This window comes from Corticium candelabrum, chromosome 16 (assembly GCF_963422355.1).
Source record: "Corticium candelabrum chromosome 16, ooCorCand1.1, whole genome shotgun sequence".
Taxonomy (NCBI): domain Eukaryota; kingdom Metazoa; phylum Porifera; class Homoscleromorpha; order Homosclerophorida; family Plakinidae; genus Corticium; species Corticium candelabrum.
The window spans coordinates 138,835-150,398 of record NC_085100.1 but is presented as its reverse complement, the minus strand read 5'-3'; the positions used below and the strand labels follow the sequence as shown (position 1 = coordinate 150,398).

Below are 11,564 nucleotides of genomic sequence, written 5' to 3'. Positions count from 1 at the left end.
AAGCTAATAAATACGCAGAGATATCAATGAAAAGAAGAGGCAGTAGGACGATTGATGAGGGAGACACCAGGCTCATGTGAGCCTGGCAGTGTCCGGTTCTCGTATGAAACCCGGGAGGCTGAAAGTGTCATACGGAAACCGGACACTGCCAGGCTCACGTGAGTCTGGGGACGAGGCTACATTGAACTTCTTCAGATCTACCACGCAGCCGCTGCAGCTACCGTCTAGATGCCAAGTGTAGGTGCTAACGCGCTTTAGTTACACGCCCCCGCCTCATATGCGGTCTGGAATTTCCAAGCACACGATACAATTCTGCTCGCGCTGTGATGGCTCTGGAGTTCGTCTTCTCTGGAAAGCGAGCACTTGTTACTGGGTCGGGCAAGGGAATCGGACGAGATGTAGCAAGAGCATTGTATTCAAGTGGAGCAGAAGTGGTCGCTCTTTCACGAACAAAGTCCGATCTAAACAGTTTGCAACACGAATGCCCTGGTATGTATACAGACCAATTGCAAGCGGATGGTCTTAAGTATTTGCTTTGTTTTCTAATTGTTCAAATTTCAGACTGTAGCTAGCAGTCTGACAAATTAACATTAGTTAATTAATTAATTAAAAAATAACATTAGTTAATTAAAAAACATTAGTTAATTAATTAATTAATATTGAGTCATTACTTTTATTGTAGGCATACAAACTGTTGAGTGTGATCTGTCCAATATCCAAGATGCCATCAAACAGATCGAGTCTATTGGAGACATTCATCTTCTAGTCAACAATGCTGGTGTAGGCCAATTGGAGCCATTCCTTGAGGTCACCGAAGAGGCCTACGATCGAGTGATGAACGTTAACCTGAAGGCAGTTCTCTTCACATCACAAACTGTAGCAAAAGGAATGGTGAAGCGAGGTGGTGGTGGTTCTATCGTCAACGTCTCCAGTCAGGCATCACAAGCAGCTTTACTAGACCATGCTGTCTACTGTGCCTCCAAAGGAGGTTTAGACCAACTGTCTCGTGTGATGGCATTAGAACTAGGTCCTCACAATATTCGAGTAAATTGTGTTAACCCCACAGTCGTTATGACTGACATGGGCAGACTGGGCTGGTCAGATCCCAAGAAAGCAGCCACAATGCTCAGCAAGATTCCTTTAGGAAAATTTGCACAAGTGGAAGATGTTGTTCATGCAGTTCTCTTTCTTCTCAGTGATAAAGCAGCAATGATAAATGGAGTCATGCTGCCTGTAGACGGAGGATTCTTAGCATGTTAGAGATGATGGACATAGAGGTTGCTACTGCATGACCATTGCAGAGACTGTTGCATGAACAATTCATTTCATTTTCAGAACATGTTATTATGAAATGGTTACAAAGTCTTATATCTTCTTCACCCATTGTATCGATAGAATAGAAACCCACATGCATGTCAGTCAATCACTAGCTATTATCATGGGCTGTTAGAGTCTCTTCATCTTGTGTCAGCATCAATGTAACGGCTGTCAACCGCTTTACATGAGGCTAAACAAGTGCATGAGGACAGATATATAGCTATCAGCTTGTCATGCAATGTACCTGATCTTGACTCAATTTATCCAGCTGTTCATGATGAGAAACACAAAGATGATGAACTGTTGCCAACTCACGAGCCAAATCAATTGATGAAACATCACCATCAGTCACAGGACAATGTGGAATATTCTACAAAAACATGTTGCCAGTAAACCACAGAAGAAACCATGGGTGCAACAACAGCATCATTGGCTAAATTATGACACCAAAGGTGAGGTAAAACGTTTTAGTACAATTATGGTGTCCATTCGACAGGCAACTGCCATGCACCACAGTTTTGGGAGCCGGTTTCTACAATTGTATGATTGGCATGCTGACTACTCAGGTTTACGTCAGTTTCAAATTTAAAGTGCAAACATGCCTGAAACTATAAATATCGATTAATTAAGATCCTATACCAACTGTTGCATTAGCATCAACACCAAAGCAACTACACTCACTAAGCCAATTCCATGTGACTGAGATTGTACATACCGACAACTCATCAATGAAAGACACCATTTTCTTTTGATTTCGTTCAAGGAAGGGGTTGACTTGAGCCATGTATGGTTCCTGTTACATTTAAAACAACATCAAATATCTCATCAACTTCAACCAACTTCTTGCCTTACTTTCTTTCCTGTAAATGAAAGAAGGTTGGCCAAAGTCTGAAGAGCCTTGGTGAGCAGTTTGAGTGTTCTATTGGCTGTATCTGATGGCTGTTCACTTGTCAGATTAAACATTTTAGGCTTGAGTAGTGCAGGACCAAGAAGACGGAGGAACAAGAATGCACTAGAAACACAACAGAGCAAAAAAAGATGATGAATTCAGTTCAATATGTCCTTTTCCTACAACAAGATATTTGTACCATCTAATTATCCTTCTAGCATGTCTTAAACACAGCATACATTCATCAGTAAATGTGATATTAGTAATCCTGTCAGCTGCTCAATATCAACTGACACAGAACAGTTTCTCAACACATTGCTAACATATTTGCTGCTTTGGTATCTTGTAAAGTTGGTCCTGCAATTGATAATTCAAATCTTACCTTACAATTCGTGTTCTTGCCTCAGGCCTTTCTGGCCATTTTTCTGAAGCAGATTTCTGAAGGCAACCAAACAAATAACGAAGAGCACTTCATAGAAAAAATACATAAATTACTAGATCACAAACAATAAATAGTGACAATTACATGGGACAGCTGTCGCATGAGTTGTAAATTTCTTTCAGAAGTCTCTCTAACACACCAATTAGACGTTCCAAGTTCTCACTAATAACTGGTGTATGTTGAGATACCAAAGTAGGATCAAGCTAAACATACATTTCGATACAACTTAATCACATTCTTTCATCGGCCTCTCATTTACCAATTGCTCACCTCACATGACTGCTCAAGTTGTATGACATATTGTATGGTATTTCTAAGTGTAGATTGACGATATGGTACAGCAACCATTCCCATAAACTGATCCATCAACAACGTAGCCAAAGTGTTTCCACGAAACATTGTGCCAATATCTCCTAAGTGAACAATACTCTCCCAATCAAAATCTTCATAATCACAGCATCATATCTTACCTTCTCTTTCTATTTCTTGTGATGCAATTGTTCTTAATAGCTGTATGACTTGCTTCTCTCGTCTAAATATTCTTACAAGAGTAGCAGCTAGTTCTTTCCTCACGCTGTCCTTACAAACACTTTCTAAGGCTTTAATAGCCAGCAAGTCTTGAGCAAGCAACAACTACAAAAAAAGAAATACAGATATCCATCAACACAAACTTCAGACAACAAGTAAACAAACATTCTCACACAAACAATAAATCAATTTTTACCACTTAGCTATAATTAGCAGAGTGTCAAGTATACGTTAACATCTTCCATAATTAAGTTAAATTGTCCAGCAAAATACTGACACTCCACTAATCTTTCTATCTCAACAGCATACAATACAAAACCAACTCCACCAACAAATATGTGATAAAATTAAAAGTCAAATATGAAGTCTATTTGTATTCTAATAGCAACACATCTTTCAAATACAAACATACTCATTATTATCCTGCTGGTATGCAGGCCTCTGAACACAACACCACTAATCAACAGTTTTTACAAGCGACACTCATTCCTTGGTACCAAGCTGTACCACAGCCATTTGTGCATGATATGCAGCTCTAAACTTCCATTACAAGAAGCAACTTTCATGCTAAATGGAACATGAATAACCTGGTGCTAATGTCATCAGTTCCTCTGTCAATGATTGCAATCCAGCTGCAACAGAACTACCAAGACTTTATGGTTAATCTTATCCATGTGACTCAACAATCAAATCTGCCAGTATAATCTAGTAACACTGCTATCTATCTTCACTGTACCATTACTTGTACTCTAATCTGTCAATGGTAGAGTATCATTTAGCAAACAACAACCAACTCACCTCCTTGAGAGGCTCATAGCTCATAATACTCATAATCACTTCATGCTAGCACACAAGAGCTTCAGCATTTGATCTCAAATTAATACAATAATTGATAACCATAAATTTGACTTTAATTCTTGCAGATGGTCCAGCCTTCCCTTGACCCTTTGCTGCTCCAAGTACATACCACTCATCTTGCTCAGACAAATTTGGTAAACTTGATAATGGAATATCAACAGAACCTAAACAGTTAGCGTTCTCATGTCCCTCATTGTGTTCACTTGTTCCGATACAGTACATGCTAGTCTGAGGATTCCATAAACGATATCCAACTGTTTGTCTATTAATCCATCACTCTGGCTAATCATAGTATCTCTACACTGTCGTTTGCCTCTGACACTTGCCTATGTGCCCGCCTGCATGTCTATCTGTCTACCAATTATTGTTGTTTTTCACATTGCAACCATACTAACCAACATGACTGTCTTTCAACCGTTTATTCTTCATGTAAACTCCAACAGAAACAGCAGTGAGACCCAATGGAAGATCCCTATATAAATAATTAGTCAGAGTTCAACAGACTACCAACAATCTCCTTCTCACTCAAATTTGAATACTTCGTCCCATATTATTTCACAACTGTCTTTCTGTGTCTCTTTACTTGCCACCTTAGTAGGAGTCCGTGCCACTTTCATATCGTCAAAGTGAATTCGACAGAAAGCATGTGAATGTTTTGGCAGTTTCCTTGCCTCAACAACCGTCAAATGCAGACTCTGCAGCTGCCGTACTCCATGACGACTCGCTCCAAGTCGACTGTTTCTACTGCCACAACACTTTGCAATAGCACACAACCAATCCTAACAAATACAAACAAAATGCTGATAAAATGACCAATCCGTTGTACCATAACTGACTCTTTTTGCTTCCTCTGTGTCTGCACACAGATAGTAAAATTGTTTCTCGTTGAAAGCTCTTACAATAATTTGAAAACAGTGTGGTCTATCAACAAATCAAAAATAAAATAATCTAATAAATTAATTTCCTAGTTGTCTCCCACTTTCCAAACAATGATGGATGAACAGACATTAGAGTTGCATAGCTGAGATCAATAAGGCCTTTTGGCTTTGCTCTCTGGAGTCAACACAAGCAATGGCTATTATCATTTAGTGTGCAATATCTATTGCAAATTAACCTTCTCATTTTCATGCATAAAAAGCTGCTGCTCAGAACTGTTTAGAGTAAACAATAGCTGTTTCCATCTGTTGCTTTTTGATCCTATAATACAACCGTGCATAACAGCTACAAAGATGTTGTTTCATTCAAATTAGGAAACAGTCACCTTTCTTAAATAACCAGTCTTTCTTTGATGTATCAATACGTTTGACAATAACTGGTCCAGGACGCGATCGAAATGCAGCATAAGCCTCTACCTCTCCAACAGTCGAGTCTCGATTGGCAGATCCAGATCTCTGTCAACAAATGACACGCAACAGATAGCAACTACAAATACGCAGACAGACACACACACAGAAATAGACAAACAGATAAACAAACACATAAACAAACAAACATGTAGACAAACAAACATGTAGACAAAAACATGCAGACAAAAAGCAGACCAACAAACATATAGACACAAAGCCTCAAACAGCCAACAACAGACAGATGAGCTAACTTATTGACACCATTCATGAACAAACCCATTTTGAAGGATATTGCAGTGACAAGTTCTCGGCGACATGTTCTGTCTTGTAACGCTCAATAATAGAGTCCAAGCTATCAAAGCAAGGATACTCAGTACAGAAGTACAACATATTATTAAACATTTGCATGTCAGCCTCACAACTGCCAATGCACCCCACATCCCACAAACTACTGGGAACAATCTGACTTACTCTAGTCCACTAACTCATTTTACAATATGGAGTCTAAAAATGTCTGTGCCTGTTTCCATTGCAAAGAACTATTTCCCTAATTTGTCAGAATTACCTGTCAAACAGTCTGCCACCCATCACATATTGATGCTTCTGATGTTGAATACGAAATCGAGAAACACTCTGACTTATACTGTAACACAACAGTTTAGCAACAAAACAATCGTCTTCCTTCTAAAGAATCGCACCGAACAGACAAAGAGTAGTCACCACGAACTGTGTCACTTGGCCGCACAATAAAACTTCCAATTGGAGCTACACAAAGACAATTCAAATATCATGACATGTAACACAAACACACAAACAAACAAAACATAGTTAAACATACACAATATCACTACTCTATTTGATATATCATAATCGCTTGAGTAAGCCCCCAAGTCAATTTAGCAGCTCCCACGTAGTGTGAGATATGACCTTACTGGAGAATGACACAATGAGATGGTAACAAGCACACATTCACTACTCTGGCATTTGCAGAGCAACAAAGATCAATATTGCCTACACCTAATGTGTACTTCACACATCACATGCGATATATGTAGTCACACACACACACACACACACACACACACACACACACACACACACACACACACACACACACACACACACCACACACACACTCACAGACAGACAGACAGACAGACACAGACACACATAAACTCAGACACACACACAGACAGACACACACACACACACACACACACACACACACACACACACACACACACACACACACACACACACACACAGACACACTGCTAGGCCACTCTAGTCTGCGCTGTGCATGCATGGTAAAGGTTGACAACACAACTGCACCTAGTCTTGTGTAACCAGGCCCTTTCCGCCGTGTCATACTTCCAGGCAGAAAGAGTCTGGCTACGTGAGACTAAACTGCACCTAGTCAACACTTACATCCCATCAAAAGGTCTCGTGTTTCATCTTTTGTTATCCTGCTATTAAACCACCTATAATATTTATCACATGTAAATGGTAATAGAAACATGAGCAAGTCATCATCATGTGACACTCACTCTCTTCCCTCATAGGGATCCATATGATCATCCTAAACACATACCCACAGTACCAAACAAACTGAATGGTCAATATTGTTATGGTACATGCACCAACCGTTTTCTCTACAAGAGCAACAGGTATGAGACCACTCTCATGTCGATTTCTCATTGACCGAACCCACAGCCAGTCATCATTGATATTAGCTTCAACAAGAAATATATCTCCCTGACTAAAACTAAACACGCACAACAGTTTGAACAATATTCTGCGAACTATGACTATTACACCAAATGAACCTTAATTCATCAGTATCTGGTGTCTTTTCATATGGATACTTTGCAATTACTCGCCTTCGATCAGCTATTGGCTATAAAGCAATACAACAAATGCCAACTTAAAACACTGCAATCACCACTAAGCAACACTTTTACATAATTCCATTGAATCAATATTACACTCAATTTTATCTCAGACATCATCTGTCATTCCTCCCAACTACAAACTAAAGTCAGTGTTTTATCTATGTGCCAATTCTTAATTAATTAACACATTATAAATTGTTCTCCTAATTTTTGAACTCTTTCCTTTAGTTATGAAAATTATAATACAAATGATTACTGTAAACTCTCACTTATACCATAACACTTGCACAACAGCAGACTTCATTTGTGCAACGTGCTGTCCAGCTGCACAATCTAGAGCAGCTGGTAATATTCTGTGGTGCCAATAATGTTGTTTTATGAAAAGCCCAAACTGTTTTTACACATAGATATCAAACAATTTCAGTAGAAAAACACCAACATTCTAGATAGATGGCATTCAATGTGAGTATGTGTATCAACTTCCCACCACAAACATTTAAATATCCACACTGTAAAATGCTACTAAAATATTGGCTACTGACTACATGGAAGTCAATCCATATGATATACTAATACGTGACAACGACAAATACACATCCACAGAGTGGCAGTAATGATCCTATTTGTTCTACCTCTGTCAACTTGCAGGTTAAATAATATCACACCTTCATCACCCATGCAACTATTCTGACTAAAAAACAACTAAAGAAGCTCTCAAAAGTTCAGAACAATATGAACATGAATTATAGTCTACTGTGTAGCAGCATAAACCAACGACCACAATGGCCAATCTTCTCTACAAATTACAGCTACAACAGTCTACCTGCCTATGTATGCCATCAGTCGTTAGATTTCTCTATTGGCTTGTTTCCTTTCCCTACATTAGTACTCTACAATATATATACTTCCATTGATGGAGAAGTCGATCGTTTCAGGTACTACCCAGTCTACAACCCTACATAGCAAACTTCTAGAACTCCATCTACAAGAAATCGACGAGGAGATACTGAATGCTCTGCCAACAAAGTCTCATTTCCCGTTATGTCAACATTCCTGTCACACCTCTCAATGCTACACCTCACACTTCCACCTACTATCCAGTATCTCACATCCCACACCTCTTTCCATCCCATCTCTCAATGCCTGTTCGTCTCACCTCTGGTGGCGGTACAGGAAACTCTAACTGTTCATCTTCCAAGAGAGTGGAGATTTTCATATAATATCCCACAAGATCACTGACCGACTGGAACTGACGACCGCCGATATAATAATCTCCACACACCGCAGTGATACGGAAATGATTGATGCCATTGTGAGAAAGAAAAGAGATACAAAAACTGCCAGGCTTTCTCTCGCTCTCTCTTACAAGAAACGAGCCTGCACGACCTGCTTTCATAAGACGCTCTTCTGATGTCTTACGATCCAAGCAACCATGAAACCACCTTGTTTTCCACAACATAAGACCCATATTAGTGAATGCGATGTTTGGTTTTGCAGGATCAACGAGGGTCGGACAGCCCTAAGGGCGCTTACTCATATTCTGGAGGAGATGTGAGATCCCACATCTCTATTTCTTCCTCCTCATCACCATCCTGCTCAGATTCACTGTCTCCATCGCGACTAAACTCTTCAAGATCACAATACTCCTTCTCTTCAGCCATGTTGGCTGTGCGCATGCGTAAGGTTTGTTTGGGTGGAGATTTGCTTTCTGCAGGGAAAATTATCTATATACTTTACACGAGAGGTAATGTCATTTTGAGCTTACTAAACAGAACTAGGCTAATATCCTTGAGAAGGATAGAGAAGCGGCTACTAAAGCTTTTTCGTTATTTTGGCATCTATGTATACATCATATCCATTGCTGACACATCTTACACTAGATGTGGACATAAGCACACATACTGCAGTTGTAGAGTATGTCTAGGACTATAGGCCAGTACACAGTAATGTAGTATCTAGACATCCGGGAACTTGTATTGTGTTCAGTCATTGACCGGCATTTAGGACTAGCCAGTCATTCTTGAAATAGATCGTCTTGAGTTAACAGTAAGACCGGCTGAGCGCGTGTTAAGGACGCAGTTACTTGTGACAGTAACTAGAGGTTGGGTACAGGAACAGGTACTGTAGGGGAACGAATTCATGTGTACAGGTACTGTACGGATTAGGATTAGAGTTAATGGTTAATGTTAGGTGTTACGTCAGGATTGGCCACTATGTACCCTATTTCCTAAGCCCATACCTAATTTCCTTTGAAATCTAGTACGCCAGTGTCTGCCCAATATCTGGGAGTATCCACTCATTGACAACTCCTAGCATGTAATCTAACGAAAAACACTTGACACTTTAATTAATTAATCCAAGAATCACGCAAGCAATTATTCAAACATGAAATAAAGTGTGCGACAACACATTCAGTTCACTAAACAACATTTACGAATCAAGCTACTCATCACATATGATACTTGCTTGTCACATTGTCACAAAGTCACTTGGTAAGACTACAGTTCCATACGAAACACGCCAACAGCTTTAAAACACTAGCCATAACATCTCACACATGCTTTAGTTGAAATTTCACTAGCAAAGAACCATTCAATAGATATAAACGTGTGGTAACCACCTGATGACTTATCATATCATCTACTAACCCAATGCAAGTTGTAGCTCTTACATGTGATAACTCAGTACTCCATTCTCTTGTCACGTCTTTTCCATTAAGTGCCTGATCCACAATTGATATAGCACAGCGAACTCGAGCAGAAAAATCCAATTGGTCATCAACCTTTCCTTTGTGAAGATAAATGTGAAACGATAGATGAGACCCTTTAAATTTCCCATCACCATTAGGAAAATGCTGTATGCTAATGGTATATCCTGAAAAACCCAAGGGAAATGTTGGACTATTTATACTTGTCCCTGACCATAATGAGTTAATTCGACGCAGTTGTTCTTGCCAATTAGCTATCTTCCATACATAAGTGACTCCATCTGATGCAATGACTGGCCGCTGAAACTCGCTAGAAATGACAGTTTGGAGATATCTAACTTCAGACCTGCTCTGTGCAAGAGCCTTTTGTGTACTCACCAATTCCAATTTCACATCAGCAAGCTTCCTTTCAGATGTAGCCATCACAAGACTGAGATGACTAGCAACATCATTTTTCCTATGTTCTTTTAAGTCTTTCCTATTTGCTCGTACTTGACAGCCAGCATTCGCAAACTCACATGAAAGTAACGCTGTGGTGCACGTTCCTTCATTGCCTGTGTGGTAGTCCATATCTTTCCTTATGACCGGCTCCCCACAGTCACACATTATTGGGACCATAACACACACATTAGTGTGATCAGTTTTAGCTGCATATTCCAAAGACATGTGGCAGTAGAGACACTCTATCTTCCTCCTTCTACAAACATTTTGCATATGATGTTCCATGTCTTTTCTCATTGCCGTCTCTCCACAAAGATTTTGACACTTTTCGGTAACAAACTCACAACAGTCATTGTGGTCTTCTTGCTCTCTTAATTCTCCCATCCACTCACATCCTACCTCTCTTCGATCGCAATAAACTTTCAAACCTAATATTTGTCGTTTAAGAAAGTTGTTTGGATAGATCTCAGCATCTTTTAGTTGATGTCTGCAGACTGGGCACGGCATGCCGTTAACCCTCTGGTGAGACTCCATACATCCTTTGCAAAACTGATGGCCACATTGAGTCACGACAGGTTCTCTCAGGGCCCCTTGACAAACTGGACAACTGTAGTCATCGGCGAGAGAAACACAAAAGTCGGCATAATACCCTCCTGTCATCACTGATTGTGGGCATGCGCAAACATACTTGCGGTTAATTTAATTAGGGGTAGTAAGTAAACAAATAGTGTAAACCAAGAAATTTTCAGCAGCAATTTATTTTCGGTAATTTTGGTATGACTTATGAGGTACAGAAATAAATCTCTACCTAAATTTGTGTAGGCAGCCAGGAGCAATGTCCGGGAACTGGACTCTATGATGATGCTCGAGACTGCTTGCAGCCCATGCAAAGTCAGCGTACCTCGCCATACTTGCACTCAATTCAGAACCGTATTGCCGATACTGTAAACGAATTCTTTTGCTCTTGTTTGCGGCAGTCTCACACCTAACCAGGCATCAATCTCTCTAAAAAAATAGGGGCGTCCGGCCGTCTCCTCAACATTGGGATCTGGAAGGCCGGCAGTTCTTGGTATTGGTAACTCGCCTGCACCAGCTGTGCTGAGCACAATTGCGTAATGTCTACTTGCTGTCAACTACTAATTTG

At 40.0% G+C, this 11,564-nt stretch overlaps 3 protein-coding genes across 4 annotated transcripts; 1 reads left to right on the top strand and 2 right to left on the bottom strand.

Annotated features, from left to right (window-relative positions):
* Positions 1–242: 242 nt before the first annotated feature.
* LOC134191754 (L-xylulose reductase-like) lies at positions 243–1,384 on the top strand. The gene is made up of 2 exons (XM_062660371.1): positions 243–489; positions 683–1,384. Exons 1-2 carry the CDS (start codon positions 327–329, stop codon positions 1,258–1,260), a joined length of 741 nt encoding a protein of 246 aa, XP_062516355.1. The 5' UTR covers positions 243–326; the 3' UTR covers positions 1,261–1,384.
* LOC134191750 (ras GTPase-activating protein 1-like) lies at positions 1,324–8,939 on the bottom strand. Of its 2 annotated transcripts, none has more exons than XR_009971850.1 (25): positions 8,806–8,939; positions 8,429–8,714; positions 7,207–7,277; positions 7,025–7,145; positions 6,928–6,959; positions 6,809–6,861; positions 6,079–6,145; positions 5,946–6,023; positions 5,657–5,732; positions 5,296–5,425; positions 5,149–5,231; positions 5,014–5,087; positions 4,871–4,955; positions 4,560–4,813; positions 4,430–4,506; positions 4,074–4,198; positions 3,975–4,019; positions 3,119–3,281; positions 2,919–3,061; positions 2,733–2,851; positions 2,589–2,675; positions 2,170–2,329; positions 1,999–2,110; positions 1,562–1,687; positions 1,324–1,507 (listed from the first exon to the last, which is right to left on the bottom strand). XR_009971850.1 is itself a non-coding variant. In XM_062660367.1 (25 exons), the coding sequence occupies exons 1-25, from the start codon at positions 8,931–8,933 to the stop codon at positions 1,427–1,429; spliced, it is 2,742 nt and encodes a 913-aa protein (XP_062516351.1). In that variant the 5' UTR covers positions 8,934–8,939; the 3' UTR covers positions 1,324–1,426. The 2 variants fall into 2 exon arrangements, 1 of the variants encoding a protein (XP_062516351.1); XM_062660367.1 differs by having other exon boundaries at positions 2,033–2,110.
* Positions 8,940–9,619: 680 nt separating this feature from the next.
* On the bottom strand, positions 9,620–11,084 carry LOC134192064 (TNF receptor-associated factor 4-like). The gene has a single exon (XM_062660743.1). The coding sequence runs from the start codon at positions 11,078–11,080 to the stop codon at positions 9,824–9,826; it is 1,257 nt and encodes a 418-aa protein (XP_062516727.1). The 5' UTR covers positions 11,081–11,084; the 3' UTR covers positions 9,620–9,823.
* Positions 11,085–11,564: the final 480 nt, after the last annotated feature.